Source organism: Ranitomeya variabilis, chromosome 1 (assembly GCF_051348905.1).
Source record: "Ranitomeya variabilis isolate aRanVar5 chromosome 1, aRanVar5.hap1, whole genome shotgun sequence".
Classification (NCBI taxonomy): domain Eukaryota; kingdom Metazoa; phylum Chordata; class Amphibia; order Anura; family Dendrobatidae; genus Ranitomeya; species Ranitomeya variabilis.
Genome location: NC_135232.1, coordinates 663,766,978 through 663,792,183, shown reverse-complemented (window position 1 = coordinate 663,792,183; position 25,206 = coordinate 663,766,978). Strand labels below are relative to the sequence as shown.

Here is a 25,206-nt window from a genome sequence, read left to right as displayed (position 1 = left end):
AAACCTGCAAGTCTGCTTTTGCTGTTGAGTCCCAAAGCAATTAATTTATAACAGAAAGTTAAACACACAAGATAAAGTTGTAGTCTCATTCTTTTAACTGCATAAATCATATTTCTAGTTATTTTGTAAAAGAGCAGAAAACAATCACAGCTCACAGAACCACTTCTGTTTATGGCCATGCTGGAGAACCTATAGCAATGGACAATAAGACAGCATCAACCAGTCAGGAAAATTAAAGTTCAAAATTAGTAAATCTTATTAGATTAACACAACTATCAATTTTAACAGCAATTGGACATTTACTTTAGGCTTAGGATTTTGGGGGTGGCGGGTACAGTACTTAAATTAAGGACAATTATTAACGAATTACCTACATTAAGTCATAGTTATTGTGGTGCTGCTTGACTATGGGGCAAGTACTCCCAATGTACTCTTTATTTACTTTCATATATAATCAGAATATTCATGTCACAATCTGAATTATCCTATGTTTTTTTAATTTTTATAGTATTATTATTAGGTCAAAACCAATTAACTTAAAGGATGCAAATGTATCACAAGTCGGTCCTTGTTTAGGGTGTAATATACAATTTTCTATTTTCTAATAAAAAAAACAAAAACAAGGTCATACAAGGCCAATGATTAATCTTCTGAAATAAACTAAATTAGTTAATAGAAAATGTCACTGCAGCAATTGCTTACATGATCCACTTTACAGTTTACCAACTTTAGCAGCTTTACAGCATAAACAATAGAAATAGTACATGAGATGTATGCAAAAAGCGTAATGCTGGAGGAACACAACAGGGTCTCTAGTGCATTAATTCTAATAGAAGTAGCAATCACAAAACGCAAAATACTTTAAATTTGGTTGGCCAAAGATAGATTATACAGCAAGCGGTCACAGAATAGGGTTGGTCGCAATATTTACCTGATCGATTGCTACTGTGTTTTTTTCAAAACTATATATCCACACACACAGTATATACATACATACATACATCTGCACACACACACAAATGTGTTTGACAGAACGTGTACACAAAGTAGTATTCACCTTTTTTGCTTTTGTCTTCTTCTCATAAGTCTCTGATAGTGGTTTTTTCTTTTGCTGAACACTGGGTTTGCAGAAGAGGTCTTCAAATTCTTTGGTATCTGCAATCTCTGGCTCCTTCAGCTTATCCCACAAAGAAGGATTGGAACTAAATTTGTGTAAGACACATCAAGTCACATTTCTACTATACTGTAGATTTATTTCACTTTAGTCTTGATTATTTATTACCTGTTGGTTTTAAGCTGAATTCTTGTCCAATAAAGCGGCTTCATTGGGCATCCAGGCTCTACTAGGGGTTTGCGAGGTGGTGTTTCTCTTGATAAAAATCCCCCCAAAAGAGAACCAAAAGAGGGAGGTGGTGGAGGACCAGAGCCTGGAGGTGGCGGCAGCGGTGGAGGACCAGAACCAGGAAATGGTGGCGGTGGAGGAGGACCAAAGCCTGGAAGTGGTGGCGGTGGTGGTGGACAAGAGCCTGGAAATGGTGGCGGTGGTGGTGGACCAGAGCCTGGAAATGGTGGCGGTGGAGGAGGACCAAAATCTAGCAAAGGTGGTGGTGGTGGAATGATATTTGCACTGGGAAAAGGAGGAGGAGGAGGAGGAGGTGGTGGTGGTGGTGGTTGAGGATTTTGAAACTGACCTCCAAAGGTAAAGGGGAGTGGAGGAGGTGGTGGAGGCAAAATGTTAGCTAGCTCCTGAGTTTCTGTAGGGCTTATAAGGCTCTGATTCAGTGATGGGATGTTTAGTTTCTTAGGAATTATGTGGTTGTTCTTTTGAGTTTTGTTCTCCTCATCACTAGGTTTCAGAAAAGTGTCTCTGTCAGTCTGTATATAAACACTGCGGAATGTCTTTGGTGGGTTCTCATCTTCGGTTGAAATACAGGCATCCTTAACTTCACCCTTTCCTTTATTCAGTCTGTTTTCCAATTCCTCTCGTAGGCTCTGTATAGTTTCCTCCAGCCTTGAGGATTGCACAGCCTGCTCTCCTCGAACATTGAAAATTTCAACTTCAAACTGTGACTACAAAATAAAAGCAAATGATCAACATTGCAGGATATATACAAGCAATGAGAATTTCGCGAATATTACAGGAAATGCATACAAATAGTATTTTAGGTAAAAAATAAAAAAAATGAGTATATTAGTCTTCACATTACATAACATAAGAGGTTTAAGAGTAAAATACATACATACTGTTCAATACGTAAAAGATACCGGTAGTATGAAATAAAAACATGTGTAACATAAGTATGCTTGCTCAAAAATGACGACTGTAGTTTTGTTGCAGTACTGCACTATGGAGTATGTTGTAGCCAGGAATAATCAAAGTCAGCTTCTGGAAAGTGAACAGTTGGTAGAAAAATAAGATACACATGGCCATATTTACAGATACTAGACAGGGAATACTCAAGAAGAACTAGGACATGATTCATCTCATTGCATTTTACAGAGATCCTCTCCCACGGGCATGGCCTTCTTTAGACAAAGTGGGGCCCTGGGCTAAAGTTTAAAGTGGGGCCCCAAATGCTCACATATTGCACCCATCACACAAACATTTTGGTTGCATTTACATGCGTTGAGTTCAGGCTGTGATCAACAATATTGAAGTCATTCTACGCTTGTTTCCTGGCCTCTTTACACCAGCTGAAGAAATATGACAGGCACAGAACAATCACTTAATCTGTCCTCTGCAAAGTGCTGCTGAAAATAATTATTTCTGTTCTGGCATAAATCAATCACTCAATGAATAGGCAGCATTTTGCTTGTTTAGTATAATGTGGGGTGCTCCACATAGTATAATGCACACTCCATAGTCCTCCATATAGTATAATGTGCCCCATAGTCCTTCACACAGTATAATGCACCCATTGTGCTCCATATAGTATAATACACACCCCATGTCCCCCCATACAGTACAACACAGGCCTACTAGTCTGCCAGCTCCTAACGCAGACCCTGCCCATGGGTCCAAAATACAGACTCCTAGGGGACTCCATAGGCTGTTTGCAGGGCTTAAAACGGTTACTGAAAAATTTAGCTTACAGGCTTGTTAATATTGAGAAGTAATTAGTTGTTACATAGCTGGAAGAAATGAAGATTATTCCATTAGTTAACATCAGTACAAAAAGGATTATAGAATTTTGATTTAGAAATTTAATATAATTCCATGGAATGACCATTTCAAATACAGCAACATTTTTTGCGTGTATTAAAATGATTGAAAAAAAGGAAACAAATGTAGAACTATATTGCTTTCATAGTTGATCATTATACATCCAAAATCCATCCTTTCACCAATGACAGGGCATTAAAGGGAAACCGTCTTTGGTTTTTGATATGTTATCAGAGAGGAACATGATGTACGGGATAAGATGCTGATTCCAAGGATGTGTCACTAGGCTGTGTGCTGCTGTTTCAATAAAATCAATGTTTTATCAGCAGAAGATTATCACTGCCTGGACTAAATGTTTTGTGCCTTCTGATCAACTGCCTTTTGTTACTGACAACTGTACATATAAATCTGCCAATCAGTGGTATGGGTGGGGCTTATACAGAGCACAGCATACAAAGCTCTGCTAGATCTGCAGGAGTGAAAACTGTGATTCTACCACAATTGCTGTATTGGGCCAGATGATGTTACAGCATAGTGGATGGGATTTGAAGAAATCCCATCTCAACTATGTGTGCACCTGCATCCGCGGCTTCCCTGCGGAGACGGACATGTGGCGCGTCTTTCCAGACCGTAGCATGTCAATTTATCTTGCGGAGACACTCAGTCTCCTCAAGATAAACATCCCAGTACAATGTATTGAGAGCGGGGATTCCACACGGTTCAATGAACACAATTGCGGAGCGGACATGTGCTACGCCCAAAGCGCTGCCAGTTCCTAACCGTGGGAAAATACCCTAAAAAAAGGTTGCGTGGCCTCCCACGCAATTTTCTTAACCAGCAGAGGGAAAAGGAGAAGGAGCCAATAGCCATAAAGGTTCCCAGGCTATTAATATCAGCTCACAGATGATTGCTTAGCCTTTACTGGCTAGTTTACAGGGGAACCCCAGAAAAAAATTGACATGGGGTCCACCTATAAAATCGAACCAGCAAAGGCAGACAGCTGCAGCCTGATATTAATAGACTGAGAAGGGGCCATGGATATTGGCACCCCCCAGGCTAGAAACATCAGCTTTCAGCCGCCCCAGAAATTCTGGCACTTAGCCTCGCTCTTCCCACTTGCCCTGTAGCGGTGGCAAGTGGGGTAATATTTGTGGGGTTGGTGTCACCTCTGTATTGTCAGGTGATATCAAGCCCACGGATTAGTAATGGAGAAGCCTCAATAAGACACCTATCCATTACTAATCCTATAGTTATATGGTAAATAGAGACACTGACAGAATAAAGTCCTTTATTAATCTTAATTTACCATACTTACTGCATCGCATAATCCCTGAATCCCTGCAATAAAAATATTAATACACCAACATATAATACTCCCTGTCTGCCGTAGTCCATTTAATAACGAGTGCCCCATGACGATCTCCCAAGTAGAACAGTTACATCAGGAGATGTGACTGCTCTACACGGCCTCTGGTGGAACACAGTTCACAGAGCTGATGCTCTCACGGCACCTCTGCGTGAGAATTTTCTGACAGCACTAACTCCGATGAGCTCTCACGGCGGCATAGTGATACACTGTGGGAGGATACCTCCTGTCAGTGTATCGCCGGAGCCGTGTAGAGCGGTCACATCTCCTGATGTGACACTTCTACACATGAGATCGCTGTGGAACACTCGATATTAAATGGACTATGGCAGAAAGGTAAATATATGGTGGTTTATTATTTTATTTTTATTGCAGGAGATCAAGGGCGTCGGGAAAATAGGTGTTTGGTGAGTATGAATGTTGTATGTGTTTTTTTTTATTTTATACTTGAACACAGTCGCCGGATGATGGGACTACTGCCCCATCATCGGCTCATGCCATCTCTGTCATATGTGACACCAGACAGACGCATGGGAGCAGTAGTCCCAACAGATGATGCCTTGCTACACACACACACAAACACCTGCACACAGCCACGCACACACCCACCGCACACACACAGACACTCACAAAGACCAGCACACAACCGCACACACAGATACACACACACACACAGGTACACACACCCGCAGACAGACACGCACATATTCTCCGCCCACACACTGTTCTTCCTCCCTATCTGCAGCGTTTTTGGCACGCAAATCTGCAGTGAATCTACAGACCTTTTAACACCTGTGGTTTAGCTGCGGATTTGACTGACTCAATGTAAGTCAATGGGTGCAGAAATGCTGCAGATCCGCACAAAGAATTGAAATGTGCACACCAATTCTGGATTCCCATTGATTAACATTGCCTGAGCACTCATTGCGGAATTGGTGCAAGTCCGCGCATAAAAACCACTGCGAATCCGCAACAAAATCCGCAACGTGCGCACATAGCCTAAAGTATCTGAGGGGAAAAAGTGGAAGTATTTGGCTTTAACGTAAAAGGGCAAAATTAGCTTTTGCTATGTCATCAGTTACATAGGTATCTTCATGTTCTCTGCACCATATTTGGTACCTTGGATTATAAACTAAATGTTCCACTGAGCATTCATCATCACTACAAGAATCCACAAAAAAATACATGTTGTGAAAAATGGCTTTGCCAATAAGTCTTGCAAGAAAAAGAACAAAGAATAAACTAATGGCTTGAATGATAAACTGTGTTCTGAGCATCCCAGCTTTTGACTTAAGCCATGTGCAAAGTTGTATACATTGGCAACAATGCACAAAAAACAAGCGGCATAAAGACAGATTTTATTTTCCATATTGTAAACTTTTCAACTAATGTTAATCTCTCCTTTCTAATGAAGTCAACGTATTAGGGATCTGGAGCACAGATGAAACCGATGGCTGATAAAATGCCTCTCCACTTTTATTTTTTTCTAGGACTTAATAATGCATCATATTTTCCCAACAATGTTTTGTAGTCAGAGCAATGGTATTTGTGCGCGAGCAAGGAGAAAAATTTCCATGTAATGTGGCATGGGTCATTAAATGGTAATTCTGCAGGGCTCTCTCATCATCATCATCAAATTGCCCTCAATTAATAATGTCTATCTGGCAGTTGGCAAGAGACTAAACAACTTGCATCTGGTCGGAATTAAGACAAGTAACCATTTTTGTTCAGAAAACATTGCAAACAATTTTTAGAAACAGGTTTGCTTTTGAGAGAAAGACACACACATCCGTATGGAATATATTGGTTACCAGAGAATGCAGAGCTTAGAAAAAGTAATTCAATTAAACATTTAAGAGCCAGAAAATACAGTTGTTAAAAAAACAAAAACATAGAAAATGGTCACTCGAGTACAAAGTACATTACCAATAATACAAACCATTTCCTATACCTTTGTACTTGCTTTTCACTGTGTGGTTTGTACAGTATATGCCCATCATACCGCACTCATCATACCTGTCTTACATTAAAAAGGTCTTTATTGCCCATAGCAGCCAGAGCTCCGCTTTGATTAAACCAGAACAGCTTAAAAAATTAAGGAGGACCAACATACCCTTTCCTGACGATCGTGTGGTTCTCTTTGCACAGGGCAGTGGTGTTGTGTCCCAGGAAAACAGCAAAATATTGTGATAATGGAGGTCTGTGCGCTCAGTGGTAATTCACCGGACTGTTTTGCTGACCCGAATGGGGCACCGAATGCATACTGTATGAAACTAAATGGCAAATATGCACTGCTGGACAAGTATGCCCTATTTATAGTATTAGTAAAATACACCTGTGTGTCTTCACTAAGGGCAGCGTACATGAATGAAGATGCAAATTGCCTCTTCAGAGAAAGAGGGGACTTGAATTCTATAGCGCCACCTATTGGAAGTAGCGATCCTACAAGTCACAATTGACCCTTTAACAAGTCTTGCAATATGACTTAGGATAAAAGCCAAATCAGTATCTCAATTCGCAGACACGGTGTTTCGGGCTGTTGGCCCTCGTCAGTGCGAAGCATGAGAACTGATTTGGCTCTTATGCCAAGTCATATTACAAGACTCGTTAAATGGTTGATTGTGAATTGTAGGATTCCTACTTCCAATAGGTGGCACTATAGAGTTCAAGTCCTCTTTTTCTCTGAAGAGGCAATTTGCATAATAAATTTCCCAGGGGAGCATTGCACAGCAAATGAGCCTTCTTACCTTGACAAGCCAGAGCTGGCACGTCACAAGTAGAAACCATACCCCTTAGACATGAATGAATAGGAATGCCGTATATCAGGGCACTAGCAGTGGTGTTGTGCCTGTATAGTAGGTACACATCAGAGGAAAGACACGAATTAAAGAGAACTAAACTACCCACTTAGCATTAAAATGTATAAGTTTTATTCAAATATTTAAAAGTATAGCCAAATAGAAAGCAACACTAAGTTAATTTTCTACCATTCTATATATTAAAGCAGAGCTGGGCAAAGCGCAGCCTGCGGGCCACACCCAAAAACACCCGAAGGGATGAAAACAGTAGCCCATGAGCTGAACCGTACCCTCAGCAACCTGCCATCGGGTGTTTCCAGATGTCACCACTATCCGCATCCTCAGGATGCAGACAGCAGTAAATACTCTGGTGGAGTAAAATCCGAAATGCTGGCCTACTGAAATGTATGTTCAATAAAACCACTCAATACTTGCTCGGGGCTCTTTTTGCATCAATTACTGCAGCAATGTGGCATTGCATGGAGGCGATCAGTCTGTGGCACTGCTGAGATGTTATGGAAGCTCAGGTGCTTTGATAGCAGCCTTCAGCTCATCTGCATTGTTGGATCTGGTGTCTCATCTTCCTTTTGACAATACCCCATAGATTCTCTATGGAGTTAAGGTCAGACGAGTATGCTGGCAAATCAAGCATAGTGATACTGTAGTTTTTATCCAGGTATTGGTACTTTTGGCAGTGTGAACAGGTGCCAAGTCCTGCTGGAGAATGACATTTCCATCTCCAAAAAGCTTGTTGACAGTGTGAAGCATTAAATGCTCTAAAACTTCCTGGTAGACAGCTGTGCTGACTTTGGGCTTGATAAAGCACAGTGGACTTACACCAGTAGATGACATGGCTCCCCAACCCATCACTGATTGTGGAAACTTCACACTAGACCTCAAGCAGCTTGGATTGTGTGCCTCTCCACTCTTCATCTAGACTCTGGGACCTTGATTTCCAAATTAAATGCAAAATTTACTTTCATCTGAAAACAACACCTTGGACCACTGAGCAACAGTCCCGTTCTTTTTCAGTCATTTATGCCCCTCAAAGTCACTTCAAATGTGACAAGGTCCCTAGAAAACTTAGTTTTGTAAATTTTGTTGTGAAAATGAAAAATTGCTGATTAACTTCCTAACAAACAAAATTACGGTATATTTAAAAAATGATGCTGAAATAAAGTAGACATGTGATAAGTATAACTTATTATCCATTTTGTGTGGTATAAGTATTTCGTTCAAGGGCATAAACAAAGTTTGAAAATTGCTAAATTTTCACACTGACAAATTTTTCAATATTTTCAGAAATAAACAAGTCATATTGACTAAAATTTACCACTAGCATGAAGTACAATGTGGCGCGAAAGCTATAAAGTTGCTGAGATATGTTGAGGCATTCCAGAGTTATTACTACAAAATGACACTTGTTAGAAATGGAAAATTTGGCCTTCCCAGGAAAATGAAAACCAACTTGTGGTTGAAGGGGTTAAAGGAAAAAATTTAATAAGTGCAATATAAGGAGAAATGTGGACAAGTCATTAGTCTAATCACTGACCCTAATAAGCCCCTAAAACATTTTGACCCCTATCTGACCTTGGAGGTCAACATCAATAAGTAGTGATAAAGGTGCCCCCTCTCAGTGAAGCCTGTCCCTAAAGTAGTCCCTATACAGTCCTACTCATCGTTATTGGCACCCCTGAAGGTTAAGTCCATAATGTGTAATATCGCCTGAAAAAATTAATCAAGTTAAAGTTTTTTGTATAGAGCATTTGTGTTAAATACAAAAAAGCAAATGATAAACAATTTAAAACAAAAAAACAATGGGAGGGAAAATAGAAAAACCTAAAAAGCTTGTTGTGGTATTGGCACCCTATACATTAAATTATTATGGAAACACATTGTCTCACTTGTGGTAAATCACAAATGAGAATCACCTATGATTAATTGTTGGTACCCATGTGACTTGAATTAGTCAATGAATGACTACTTCAGTGTTTTAAAAAGCCAAATGGTGTGCCGTGTTTCTTTGTCACAATGGTGAAAACAAGGGAGCTTTCTGAGGACATCAGAACTGCTATTAATTAGCAAGCACAAGACTTCCAAAGGGTATAAGGCCATCTCCAAAGACCTTGGTATCCCAGTTTCAATGGTGCGCAATGTTATTAAGCAGTTTGCCAAGCATGGAACTATTAGGAAGCTTCCTGAACATGGGGGGAAAAAGGAAAATTGACAAGAGATGTCTTCGAAGGATGGCGCGAATGGTAGAAAAAACACTGCATCAAACATGCAAAGACCTGTCAGCCAATCTGGAACACTTTGGGGTCATGATTTCAACAAGTACAATAAGTCGCACACACAGACCAAGGAAGAAACCATTGCTCAGGAAACGACATAAAAAGGAACAACTGGTCTTTGGCAAAGAGTATTGTGACAAATCACAATCCTTCTGGGAAATTGTACTGTGGACAGATAAAACAAAAATAGAGCTTTTTTTGGCAATGTCAAGTAACAGTTTGTTTACAGATGGCACAATGAAGTTTATAAGGAAAAGAACACCCTAACAACAGGTAAGCATAGAGGAGGATCCAGAATGCTGTGAGGTTGCTTTGCTGCATCAAGTACCGGAGGCCTTGACCGTATTATAGGAATCATGAAATTAGAGAATTATCAACAGATTTTAAAGCGAAATGTCATACCCAGTGTAAGAAAACTTGATTTGAAGATCATGGGTGCTCCAGCAAGACAATGACCCAAAGAACACATCCAAAAGTACACAGGAATGATTGAAAAAGAAAAAAATGGACCTTTTTAAAATGGTCATCAATGAGTCCTGACCTCAATCCCACTGAAAATCTTTGGGGTGTGCTGAAATCTTTCATTGGGAAAAAGAACCTTGCAAACATTCAAGAGCTTGAACAAACTGCAAAGGAAGAGTGGGAGAAAATTCCAGCTGAGAAGTGTAGATGGCTACAATAAGCGTTTGGAAGTTGTCATCAGTGCCAAAGGGTGTGCAACCAAGTATTAATTAGGGGTGCCTCTATTGCTGCACATGCTGTTTATTCTGTTTCTCCATTGAAATGGCAACTTGCAAGTTGAATAACAATTTTTTTATTGTTGTCCTACTTTGGACCACTAATTAAAAAATCCTGAGGATATACTGTAACTTTGGTACATTTACATTTATTTCTGAAGAAAATGTACATTTAATAATTAACTTCTCTATGTTGAGCATCATTCCCAGAGTATCTACGAGTTTCTCCTGAGCCAAAGATGAGCAGGACTTGTCAGAAAACCAAGTTCCAATATTATGCACAATTACGGGGGCTGGATATGATGCACTGTCCCTTAACCAAGGGGTGCCAACTAGAATGCTGAGATACATATGCACGGTCTCTTGTTGTTTTCTCTATGGGTAATTGTATCTAATTTTATCTATGGCCCCAAAGTCTACAAGGTGCTCCTTCATTTTTCACGTCCTTGTTTCAGTGAAGTAGCACACTAGTACGCTCATAAAAAAATGGCAGGAACAGTAATAAACAATGCTCATCTACTATCACCTATGTGCCTGAAAAAATGGATCAACACTGACATTCAGCAAAAACCAACACATTTTTGTCCATATTTCTTAAATACTAAGTGTTAAAGGGAACCAGTCACCTTGGAAAATATCATTTACCTGCAGATATAGGTTTATTCTGCAAGTAAATAGTATTCTAATGCAGAATCCAGAAAAGCTATAATAATGTCCAGTCCACACCATCTATAGTGGAAGTCCATACTGAGATTTAAAAACGTCTCAATTTTTCTCATTTTCCCTCAACAGCACAAAATGAAGTTAAAATAAATGCAAAATGAATTAGCAATACAAAGTCAATTATGCTGATGTGTTTCAAGGAACACCTTGGAGGAAGTTGGACTTTTTTCCAACCTCTTAAGAGGCACAGTAACATTTTGCATTTCTGACAGCTGTTTGTGCATCTCCTTTTAGCTCCAAAAATGGAACCATTTCTGTTCCCTGGGAAGCAATCTGGAAATACAGCAGCAATGCCAGTATTAGTCAGACCGGATGCCCTAGTCCACACAGCTACTTAAAGGGAATCTGTAAGCAGGTTTTTGCCATTTAATCTGAGAGCAGTATAAAATAGAGCAGGAGAGCCTGATTCCAGGGATTTGTTACTTATTAGGGTGTGTTATAGTTTCAATACAATTAGTGTTTTACCAGCAGGAGATTATCACTTAAGGACTAGGCATCCTGTGTATGGTAGTCAGGCTAATCCGTGCAACTCCGCCCCGATCAGGGATTGGCAGCTTGCTGACAATTCACACAGGAAGCTGCCAATCAGGGGTGTGGGCGGGGTTATACACAGCTCAGCATTGTGTCCACCACTACTTGTACAACAGAGAAAACAGGGATTCTATCAAAACTACACCAAGCAGCACAGTAAGTGACACATCATGCTGCTCTCAAATTACATAGCAAATTTCTACCAACAGATTTCCTTTAACCATGATCCATGACCGTAATTATTTTCAGAAGACTGAGAAAATACAAATTACCAAAATAGACAAAAATCGGCAATTTCAAATGGAATCTGGTTGAAAATATTTGAAAAGTTAAAGCTACAAAGCGTATTTTAGATTTTATAGTTTTGAGTAATAAAGCTATACCCGTGAGATAAAAGCAAAGGGGGAGGAAAAAGATCCAAATGATAACCTATGGTCTTTGGTAAAATATGCTTTATTGTGGAAGGCAAGGAAATGATGGTGACATCAGAGTCACCCAACAAAATGTAAAATATAAAAGGGGCAATGAGAACCATACATGCCATATTATCTATATAATATACATTCTGTATAGGTAGCAAAAAAAGGGGGCATTAGATGTATCCATCTTCTTTTCTCAGAAGAGGCAATTTGCATATTATATTTCCCAGAGGAGCATTGCACGGCGAATAAGCCTCCTTACCTTGACAAGCCAGAGATGGTATGTCACTCTCCATAAGGAGAAACGTTACCCCTTAGACCCCAGTCCAGAGCCTCTCACCTAGCCAAATCAGTTCTCATGCTTCGCACTGACTAGGGCCAACAGCCCGAAACACCGTGTCTGCGAATTGAGATACTGATTTGGCTTTTATCCTAAGTCATATTGTATGACTCGTTAGAGGGTTGATTGTGACTTGTAGGATCGCTACTTCCAACAGGTGGCGCTATAGAGTTAAGTCCTCTTTTTCTCAGAAGAGGCAATTTGCATATCCACAAAGGCATGTGAGAGAAAATGAATACATAGTCTAGATTACATCTCATATAGGACAATGCCAAGCCGGCTCTTAGTACAGCCTGAAATCATGCCAGATAGAAACAACAAGAGTAAATATATATTGAGAATACATCACCCCAAAATGCAGGCAAGTGGCGGCAGGTAAACGGTCACAGTGCCCGCCCCAACGCGCGTTTCGGAACACCTTCGTCAGGGGGCGCAGGCTTGGCATTGTTTGGATCTTTTTCCTCCCCCTTTGCTTGTATGTTTTTTTGATAACCGGTCTTACTTTTGAGTCCACGGCATATACTTATTCTGGGTACTAACTTTTGTTATCACATGCTCTGATTTGTTTATACTTGCCCAGATGTTGAATTATATCTATCTGCCTTGGTCACTTCTATTTTATATACCCGTAAGATAAAGCATAAATCTGAATCCTTCACCCCTGGCCATACTGAAAAGGGTAGAAACCTGGCAATCCCTTCCGACTTCCCTGCCACATCCTATACATCTTGCTGTCTTGCAATGTGTTGTGTAAACATACAGTATGCATATAAATAGCAAAGGGAAAAAAGTTAAATCAGCTCCAGAAGAAAACATGTTGCTAGAAAATGAGAAACACACCAATCAGGGGTCAGAAGAGCAGAGTTTAGATGAAATGCAATCAAGGCTCAGCCTGCATCCATAAAATGAAGGACTGGAGTCCAAGTACATGGGACCATATGTGGAGATGCACATGGGGGGATTCACCTTTGCAGCAATGTAGGGCACCGCAGGCCCTCCAGGAAGGGAAGGGATGATCTATGCAAAGTACCGTAGTTTGATAATTTCCACAAAGAAAAAAAAAACCGTTTTAATAATCATATGTTGAAACTCAAGATCAGTAGAAGAATAAAGCGACACTTTCAGGTCATGTGTATAAACTTTCAGATACTGTATACTTTTGAGATATGTCACAAGATCAATCAGGATTTTGGGTACTGGGACTCCTACTGATAATTAAGATAAAGGGATTGTGCCAATGGTTTCCGATAGCTTCTATTTAGCTGGCAATCAACATGTGATACCTGTCAGCCAAACTCTCAGCTGACAGACATCCCTTTGGTCTCCCCTATACACGTCACTGTTCATACCGATGCAGCTGCACAGTTGCCCAATAGGTTGAAAAATCCCATTGTGATCTCAAAAGTAGTTTCCGATAATCATTTCCGCTGCACATAAGGGCATAAGCTCAGCATCTTTTATAGCGTTAGTGACTCAGCGGTTAGCATTGTTGGTTTGCTGCTCCGAAGTCCTCGGTTCAAATCCCACCAAGGACAATGTCTGCAAGTTTGTATGTTCTCCCCATGTTTGCGTGGGTTTTCTCCCATACTCCATAGACATACTGATAGGGAATTTTGACAGTTAGCCCCAAAGGGGAGAATGACGAAGAATTCTGTAAAGTGTTGTGGAAGATGATGGTGCTATACGCAATCAATAGTGCACTGTTCGGGAGAAATGAGGTGCATTATGGTAAGCTGTGTGGCGATGGGGCCATATATATAGGTCTTGCACAGGACCCTGTTGCCATATCTGCCTCTGTGAGCGTTAAAGGGAATCTGTTACCCCCAAGACTTATATGACCTATTAATATGGGCATACAGGATATATAAAAGTTACACTAGTCCTACCTGTATGCCTCATATTAATGGTCTTGTCGTGAAGAATATTAAATTCTGCCTTTATGTTCATGATTTCTTCCGGGCTCCAGGGAGTGCGGTGCCTGGAAGAAATCCCTGCCTCCTCTCCTCATTACAATACTACCCCTGTCCAATGCACATTAGTAAAGGCCCTGGCATCCTGCACCTGCACCTCCTCAGAAATACATACCTCATCCTCCCTTCTGTGGGCACTGCATTCAGGGATCTTCTGATCAGGCGCCAGCGACTTCCGCTCCAGTGACCTCTAGTGTGTGCGTCCGTAAGGTGCTCTCCCCACTTCCTCCCTGCATTGTCATTGCCATGTACACAGAGTTCCTAGCGATGACTGTGCAGGGAGGAAGTGGGGAGAGTACATTATCGGCACACACACCAGAGGTCACAGTGACTCGCCTACACATGTGCAGAAGATCCCTGAATGCAGTGCCCACAGAAGGGAGGAAGAGGTATGTATTTCTGAGGAAGTGGAGGGGGCAGGACTCTGGGACCGAAACGGACGCTGATGGGAAGGGGTGAGTATTACAATGAAGACAGGGCGGCAGGGCTTTCTTCCAGGCACCGCACGCCCCGTAGCCTGGAAGAAATCATTAACAAGGAAAGAATATAACATTTCTCCACAACAATACCAGTAATATGAGGCATACAGGTAGGACTAGCTTACTATTTCTATTACCTGTATGCCCATATTAATAGGTCATATACATCCCAGGGGGTGATAGATTCCCTTTAATATGTTTTCTTAGGGGAAACAAAGTTATATGCCATTTCCATTTATATCTGGCTGATTTCGATATCTAATCTATAAGCACAACAGAACCCCTCAAAAGATTTCAAAACCATTTCAGATGAAGTGTATTTTATTTATTTTTTTTATTATTTTTTTTTTTCTTTAACTGGACAAGCTATGTAAATTTTACTAATTGTAGAAAACAGGGATCTGGCACTGCTTTCATTCACATTATGTGTGTTGAAATAGCAATGATGAAACTAACTAGATTCAGCAGCTGATTAACCGTCTTGATGGTGCTGACCAGGAAATAGTTCAATAGTAATGTACAGAGATTGTAAGTCACGCTTCCTCTGAGCCATCAGAAGAAGCTCGACTTGCTTGAGAAACGCCATATTGTCTCCGGAATCTGTTTGGAACTACAAATAAAGCTTATTTTAATGCACAGTGGTGAGTGCAATTTTCTCCTTACATAACTATGTAGGTTTTAGCCACAGGACGATACTGCTGGAAAGGAAAAACCTTCAAAATAGAGCTTTACGTGAAATTAATTATATTTTTGCTTGCTATAGAAATATAAAAATATAATTGGGTTCTCTACAAAGAAACTAATAGACTAAAATATGCAATTCTTAACACACTGAATTTTCTTTTTTTTTTACTTGACTAACAAAGATTTTTATTGGTCTTAAAAATTGAAAACTGTAGTGCAAGATTCACTCCACAAATCATAAGTTAATGAAACTAGCTAAATAGAAATAAGAGATAAAAGGCTTCCCAGGCCATACTTCATTATAGAGGAAAAAACACAGTTTCACACCATGTCTACCGGGGCAGGAACAAGAAAATGCAGCCATAACTTGGTGCAGATTGGTTCAAAAGTTCCTTTCTGGACGGCATACAGAAATGTTATCGAGAAATCCATTGTGATGTTCCAAGTATCATTAAAACCATAAGAATCTAAACAACATCTACAGCCAAACACCATTAAACATGCAAACTGTGAAGGATATAAAGCACACCCGTCTCTCAAAGCTTTAATCAAAAACTCAGTACTCAATTCAGAGCCAAGTTAGGGATCAATGAACGATTAAGGAGCTTGAAAGATCAAGAACTCTGAGTATTCTGGTGTGAAACCCATTTTATCAGTTAGGCCAGTATCATTCAAAAGTGACAATAGGCACGTTCGTGACCTGAAGGGAATCTCTGAATCCATTGGTTTGGGTCATTAAACCCACAGTCAGGACAAGAGTTGCTGTAGTAATATGGATGCACAAATTACCCCTTATGACTATTGTCTGAAGCTGGTGACAACTACAAAACACATCCGATATGATTTATCAAATAAGGCCCCAATGCACGATTGGCCAACAGCTATCTCTACTAATTCCCAAAGAACTAGACAAAGCTTTATCCAGACCCATCTAGAAACAGCTCAACTCCAGGAAGGAAAAAAATATGCTGATCCTTTGTCAACCAACATCATGGATCAAGGGAGAATTGGGAGGCCCCCATACACATTGGACTGTTCACCGTTCCAGCAGGTACAGACAACTGTAGTGTAATGTGTATGGGTGGCCTTGAAGTGTGTTCTCAAGGTTGGAATACTTGCATGATTGCTGGGTGTCTGACTGCTACAGATTCCTGAGAACCCGGTCTTTGAATAGCCTTATGAAAATGGAACGGAGATTGATTATGCGCATTACCGTTCTATTCAATGTTATGGGAATGCAGAAGAACATCCAACAGCTGCACTTGGCTAACTCCAGTGATCTCATTAAGAATACATGGAGAAGCTGTGTGTACGATCGACAACTGCTCCATTCACATGAGGCTATTACAAGCCCCGGTTCTTGGTTTCTGTGGGGGTTCCAGCAGTTGGCCCCCTGTATGCATCTGAATTACAAACATAAAACACAAGTTTCTCAAATCCCTTTGGTGCACTTAACATGCAGTGATGCTTCCATTTAGCTACCAACCACTTGACTTGTTTCCTGGTTGGGAGCCATTTAGCACATGATTTAAGGTACCGTCTCACAGTGGCACTTTGGTCGCTACGACGGCACGATCCGTGACGCTCCAGCGTCGCTCCATTATCGCTCCAGCGTCGTAGACTGCGGTCACACTTCGCAATGCATGGCGCTGGAGCGATAATTTCATGACGTATTTGCGATGTAGAAGCCGTTGGTTACTGTGCGCACATCGTATACAATACATTATTGTGCACACCTTTGTTACACGATACGATCATGCCGCCACAGCGGGACACTTGACGACGAAAGAAAGTTTCAAACGATCTGCTATGACGTACGATTCTCAGCGGGGTCCCTGATCGCAGTAGCGTGTCAGACACAGCGAGATCGTAAGTATATCGCTGGAACGTCACGGATCGTGCCGTCGTAGCGACCAAAGTGCCACTGTGAGATGGTACCCTTACAGAAGATGTTACAGGACATTCAACCATACAAAAAAGACTGTCTGCTATTGTTATATAAGAATGTTTAGGTCATTCCTGCTAACGCAATTGGAATTTAATGTGTGTGTCATCTATTGTGTACAGTGGGAGGCTAAGAAGAAACGGTCAACCAGTAATCTAAAGAGAAGTGTAAATATTAGTATGTGCAAGAGTGAATCAACTTAAATAGGACTTAATGTTAAATTTTGATTTTAATATTCACTCCCTCGATCATGTTAATAGATACATATGGCATTTAATTCAACAAATACATGGGTTACCTTCTCTTTCTCAGTCTCCTCACTCTGAACATGATTTGTGCTGAAGACATGTAATTGCCCTACTCGTCTTTCAGATCCACTTTACTTGCCTAATCCTTTATGGGTATTTAACGTGTATTCAATCCAACCCTCCTGATTAACAGGCAGCAATCAGATTTGGGGGGGGGGGGGTTGTGTATCTCCCTAATTACTATTGTCAAACAATAAGAATTAAAAAAAAAACTTACTTAGGTATGGATGGCCTATCCATAGCATATAGTCTTCCATATCAAGTCGGTGGCGATCTGACACTCAGTTCCCGCCCTCCCCTCCGTTATTCAGCTGTCAGCAGCTCTGACATCAGCCAAATGTAAACTATATATAAAGACAGTGCTGCACAACCCTATATACTGGCTATTTAGTTACTGCAGCTCAGCTCCTATTCACTTCAACAGGAGATGAGCAGCAGCACCCAAGAATAACCACTGCACTATATACAGAGCCAAGCTGTTCCAGCTCTTTCCACCTGCTGTTGCCTCCAACTCAAAAAATGTCCAGAATCCATCATTTGCTCAACACTGAATCAACTAACATGGTAGTACATCTCATCATCTCCTGCATCGACTACTGCAACATCCTTCCCTGTGGCCTCCCAACTAACACTCCAACCCAACCTCAATTTCACTGCTCCGTTAATCCACCTCTCCCCTCGCTGATCCTCATCTGCACTTTGATAATCCAATTCCCCATCGCATCCAGTTTAAATTACTTACAAGGACTTCGAAGGCCAGCCATTATCTCTCTGCCATACATTGACAATCTAATCTCCCAACATCTTCCCACAAAGTCTCCAGTCCTCACAAGTTATCCTTCTCTCCGCCACCCTCATATCTTTAACGGACCACCTCCACAATGTTTCCCCATGCATCTCCCATCCTCTAGAATTCGGTGCTTTAACACGTTCGACTTTCTCTCAAATCTAAAACCTTAAGATTAGTGATGAGAGAACGTGCTCAGATAAGGTGTTATCAAGAGTATACTCGGTGGCTAAGTGAGTGTCTTCGGTGTGCTCAAAAAAATGTTCCAGTTCCTGTGCCTGCATGTCTCGCGGCTAACAAAAAGAGAACCTGTCAGCAGTATTGTGCACAGTAACCTACAGACTTAGGTGGGCACCGTTATACTGATTAAAATGATGCCTTGAGTGATGAAATCAGTCTTCTGTTCTTTTAATCTTTATTTTCAGTTTTGAGTTAATGATATGCTTGTACTTCGGGGCGGCCTGTGGAAAGGGGGGTTTCATGTGGCGCTCTGATTAGGTATTCATGTGTATGGCCTCCGACAGGTCACAGATCCTATATATATGTGCTACGTGGCTGTGCAATATACTACGTGGCTGTGTTATATACTACGTGGCCTGTGTTATATACTACGTGGCCTGTTATACTACCACCGGCTGTGTTATATACTGCGTGGGCTGTGCTATGTATTACTATACATATTCTAGAGTACCCGATGTGTTAGAATCGGGTCACCATCTAGTATATGTGTATATATATATATATATATATATATATATATATATATATATATATATATATATATATATATATATATATATATATATATATATATATATATACACACACACACACAGTACAGACCAAAGGTTTGGACACACCTTCTCATTTAAAGATTTTTCTGCATTTTCATGACTATGAAAATTGTAAATTCCCACTGAAAGCATCAAAACTATGAATTAACACATGTGGAATTATATACTTAAAAAGTGTGAAACAACTGAAAATATGTCTTATATTCTAGGTTCTTCAAAGTAGCCATCTTTTACTTTGATGACTGCTTTGCACACTCTTGGCATTCTCTTGATGAGCTTCAAGAGGTAGTCACCGGAAATGGTTTTCATTTCACAGGTGTGCCCTGTCAGGTTTAATAAGTGGGATTTCTTGCCTTATAAATGGGGTTGGGACCATCAGTTGTGTTGAGCAGAAGTCTGGTGGATACATAGCTGATAGTCCTACTTAACAGACTGTTAGAATTTGTATTATGGCAAGAAAAAAACAGCTAAGTAAAGAAAAACGAGTGGCCATGATTACTTTAAGAAATGAAGGTCAGTCAGTCGAAAAATTGGGAAAACTTTGAAAGTGTCCCCAAGTGCAGTTGCAAAACCCATCAAGCACTACAAATAAACTGGCCCCCATGAGGAACGCCCCAGGAAAGGAAGACCAAGAGTCACCTCTGCTTTTCAGGATAAGTTTATCCAAGTCACCAGCCTCAGAAATCGCAGGTTAACAGCAGCTCAGATTAGAGACCAGGTCAATGCCACACAGAGTTCTAGCAGCAGACACATCTCTACAACAACTGTTAAGAGGAGACTTTGTGCAGCAGGCCTTCATGGTAAAATAGCTGCTAGCAAACCACTGCTAAAGACAGGCAACAAGCAGAAGAGACTTGTTTGAGCTAAAGAACAAGAGGAATGGATATTAGACCAGTGGAAATCTGTGTTTTGGTCTGATGAGTTCAAATTTGAGATCTTTGGTTCCATCCACCGTGTCTTTGTGCAATGCAGAAAAGGTGAACGGATGGACTCTACATGCCTGGTTCTCACCATGAAGCATGGAGGAGGAGGTTTGATGGTGTGGGGGTGCTTTGTTGGTGACACTGTTGGGGATTTATTCAAAATTGAAGGCATACTGAACCAGCATGGCTACCACAGCATCTTGCAGCGGCATGCTATTCCATCCGGTTTGCGTTTAGTTGGACCATCATTTATTTTTCAACAGGACAATGACCCCAAACACACCTCCAGGCTGTGTAAGGGCTATTTGACCAAGAAGGAGAATGATGGGGTGCTACGCCAGATGACCTGGCCTCCACAGTACCAGACCTGAACCCAATTGAGATGGTTTGGGGTGAGCTGGACTGCAGAGTGAAGGCAAATGGGCCAAAAAGTGCTAAGCATCTCTGGGAACTCCTTCAAGATTGTTGGAAGACCATTTCCGGTGACTACCGCTTGAAGCTCATCAAGAGAATGCCAAGAGTGTGCAAAGCAGCCATCAAAGCAAAAGGTGGCTACTTTGAAGAACCTAGAATATAAGATATATTTTCAGTTGTTTCACACTTTTTTGTTAAGTATATAATTCCACGTGTTAATTCATAGTTTTGATGCCTTGAGTGAGAATTTACAATTTTCATAGTCATGAAAAAACAGAAAAATCTTTAAATGAGAAGGTGTGTCCAAACTTTTGGTCTGTACTGTATATGTGTGTGTATATATATATATATATATATATATATATATATATATATATATATATATATATATATATATATATATATATATATATATATATATATATTAGATGGTGGCCCAATTCGAACGCATTGGGTACTCTAGAAAATGTATAGTAGTACATAGCACAGCCCACGCGGTATATAACACAGCCCACGTAGTATAACAGGCCACGTAGTATATAACAGGCCACGCAGTATATAACACAGGCCACGCGGTACATAACACAGCCATATAGTATATTGCACAGCCACGTAGCATATAGCACAGCCCACATTGTATATAGCACAGAGACGTAGTATATAACACAGCCCATGCTGCAATGATATACGATATATATATATATATATATATATATATATATATATAATATTTATTATGTAATAGGGGGCATGTCAGAAGCCATAATGATGAATACCTAAGCAGAGCACCCCATGGAGACCCCCACACACTGCTCCGGGGCACGGGCATATCATTAACTCAAAACTGCAAATAAAGATTACACAACAACCACAAGATGAATTTCATCAACCAAGGTATCATTTTAATCAGTATAATGGCGCCAACCTGGCAGTGTCTGTAGGTTACTATGAACAATCCTGCTGACCGATTCCTTTTAAAAATAAACAGTGTGCCATTACTACCTCATGGCCGGGCCTTACACACTACTCTGCTAAGAACCCTTACATATTTAGCTGTCAGAATTGCCTTTGACCCACACAATAAATGATCCCTATCCTGTGTAAGCTGCTTGTAAGGAATAAATCATTATAGTTGTTATACTGATGATTTTGTGTGTAGTCACCAGGCCTTTTGGCCCTTATTGGGCACCAAGGTTTACATGCTACAGCCATCTTAGCTAATGAAACATGCAGATAGGTGCCAAGATGATACTAACTTTTCTTTTATGCAGGCAGCCTGTTGCAAGCAATGGTGGCTTTCCCACACTTGATGGTGAATAGCCTCATACTTAACACCCTGATAATCCAAGACTCAAGGCTAAAGACAAGGTCTCTAAAAATCTATTCAGACAAGACATGGCTCAAGGCATTGCAATGCTACAAAGACACTTTTCTATTACCACTTGTGATTAACCCCTTGCCTTATCTATACATGAGAACCTAAAACAAGGAATGACCCAGCAGTCGAAATCCTACGCTTTCATCTTGAGCAGTGACAAATTCATGACATAATACGGTTTAACACATTTCCCAGTTACGGTATATTAGCACTGCTTAGAGCTGTGATGTGCGTTATTGCTTTCTGCAAATCAGGGAACATGTTTCATAAGAATTTTCAATAAGGAACTTGAACACAGAGGGATTAAAAATGTCAATTACACAGTGAGACAGACGTTACACATTAATAGTGAGGATATAGAAATCCAAGACAAGGATGATTGCCCTCCACAAATCAGGAACAGCTAGCAGATAGTCACCTTACTCTAGAACAAAGAATTAAGATAGAGAAAAAAAAATGGAGAATAGGTCTTTAACAATTTGTTTAAAAACATTGTGACAATTTAGAAGATTCTGAATCCCAAAAACCCAAAAAGAAGAATTTGACTGAACTTTTACTATATACTACTAGTGAAAATAAGGATAAACAATAGGAAAAACATTTGCATTTGTACTGAATCACGCAGATAAAATATCAATTGCAAACTGTTGATTAAAAATTTTAATCACCCTTTATGATAAGAAGCTGAGCGTTAACAACTACACTCAAGCTCGTCAGTAAATTTAGGCTGTGTGTGAATGGAGAGAACTGTCGATGCCCTGTACTCATCTAATTAAACTATTGTGGTTTTTTTTTAGAACATTTAAAGAGTGGAAAATTATAATTAGGTCCAATAAAAGTGTTTTTTTTTTTTTTTATATATCACATCCATGTTTTATCCAAGTTTTTCAAGCGTGAACCATGTACCTATTATAGTCTATGGTGCAGCTCACTTATCCATGATCTTTTGAGAACTAGGTGTCTCATAAGAAAATCATGAAGACAGCCGCTTTTGCCCTAAGAAACCAATTCCAATATGAAAACTTAAGAGTCTAGTGGCAGCATGTAGACTGTGAGTATGTGAGAGACAGGGAAACCTGGACTAGGCAGAACTTTGTTCTTCAGTAGTTGCCAAGGAGCATGCTGGTGGGCTGCCGGAGAAAGGCTGACAATAGGTGGAGTCCATTATGTTGCAGAGTAAGGCCTCATTCAGAGGTCAGTAATTTTCTTGGATGCAAACAAAAATAAGCAAACTGATTTTCATCAGTGTTTGGTCACTGTGTACTTTACCATCAGCGTTGCATCTATTTTTTTCTTTTTTGCGTACTGGAAGTTCTCACTCTTCTATCAAATAACATGAAAATCGTACAGCACACAGATTCCAACAAGTTGGCACAGAATGCGGTCTGATTTTTTCACAGACACAGACATGGCTTTGTAGAGTTTGATCCATGACTTGGATCAAAAATCAGAAGGGTGTCCATGGTTTGGTGCAAACCACTTGGTCCACAAAAATATATGGCTGGGTGAGTAGTCTCAGACTATAATGAGCACAACTTCAATCCAAGAAAAACACGTCAAACTTGTTTGATAAAAATTCACATATGAATCAGTCCTAACAAAGGCAGTGAAAGAGATACTCTGGGGAGGAACCCTCAGAGGTATAACTCCAGAAGATGATGCCAGGTCTGGGAAACTGTTCTAAGGTAACTTGGGGCAGTGTTTTGTGATGAACTTTGTTTAGGCCCTAAAAAAGTTAGCAAAAAAGGACAGATTGCTCAAGGTCTGAGCTGGGACTACAAGTGTCTCAGAAGGGGAGAGTTTATTCTAAGAGTGTATAAAATGTGACCATGGGAGGTTATACTGCTATGTAGGTTCTCCTTGTAGTAAGTAAAAAAGTACAGGAAGCAGGCAACTGGAACAATACTCGATCACTTAAAGAAAACCTGTCATTAGGTCTTTAAAACTCAAGCTAATGGCATGTATGTAAATGTGCTTCTAGGTTTTAGAGAAATCCATACTTGAATTTGTATCCTAATAAGTTGCAAGTGCCATGGGTGGGAACTGCACTTACAGCGCTCCTGCCTCTCTCCTTATTCCCCACCAGTGGCCTTCCTTATGTCTATGACCCATAGATTACTGATGTTTCAGTGGGCAGGTAATATGGAGAGAAGCCTGAGAAATGTACATGCAGGGTCCGCCCCACTGCACTTACAACTCAATAGCATACAATTCTAACTATGGATTTATCTAAAACAGCAAACCTGATTTCCACACAAAAAAGGTAAGGAACAACTTATCGAGCATTAAACCACCTTCCTAGGCATGGAGCAAGGGTGTAACTATAATAGGTGCAGTTGCTATCGCACAAGGGGCCCAAAAAAGGCCATTTGACCATTATGACAAGACCAATACTATTAATGACTTACAATAATTGGGAGCCTTGTTGGAGATTTTGCATTAGGGTCCATGAACGACACGCTACGCCATTTGCTTCAAAATCCCAATGACAGGTTCTCTTTAATTCTCTACAGAGAACATTTAAAAAGTCTAAAAAAGGCACAATGGATAATAAATTGGCTTTCTACTCTGACAAAAAGTGGGTTACTAGATAATATCTAAAGATCATAATGGGGTCTTCATGAGACTAGCACTATAAATAAGAAGAAGCCTTCATTAGATTGGATGTTCTGCAGTTAAGTTTCAGTATATTTATAAAAATGATGCAACAATCTCTCAATTACTCTGATCTAAACTACAGTTGATGTCTGTAGAATTAAATGTGTCATCAATGCAGTAACTATATAAAAAAGGTATTCTTTACAGGATGGCAATAAAGCACAAATCCTTATGTCCTTGACCTAACATGCAAGGTCACACTTGATAACCTCATACACATGAGCTGCACTTGAACGTCAGGGGTGCAGGATGATTTCTCTGCGTGCTCATTTAAACTTTCCCTTATTGGTTTCTTGTTTATTGCTTGGAACTCCAGAAGATTGCATTATTTCTTAGTGAAGTAATCCTCTATTTTCCCTTTCAACTTCTATTGCCATTTATATGATATATTGTCGCACATCAAAACCATGAAATATTGAAGTAGCAATCACAACCATATATTTATGTGCACGTCAGCAACAGCTGAAGCTGTCAGAATCCCCTAATGGCAGATAATGA

General features: G+C 40.2%; 1 protein-coding gene across 3 annotated transcripts in view; it reads right to left on the bottom strand.

Moving 5' to 3' along the window:
- FMN1 (formin 1) overlaps window positions 1-25,206 on the bottom strand; it is a 445,090-nt gene that overhangs the window by 112,801 nt on the left and 307,083 nt on the right. For all 3 annotated transcript variants that reach the window (XM_077263405.1, XM_077263415.1, XM_077263424.1), the window contains 2 exons: window positions 1,283-2,070; window positions 1,058-1,202 (listed from right to left, as the gene is read on the bottom strand). In XM_077263405.1, the coding sequence (XP_077119520.1) occupies window positions 1,058-1,202; window positions 1,283-2,070 (933 nt within the window). The remainder of the gene's footprint in view (window positions 1-1,057; window positions 1,203-1,282; window positions 2,071-25,206) is intronic.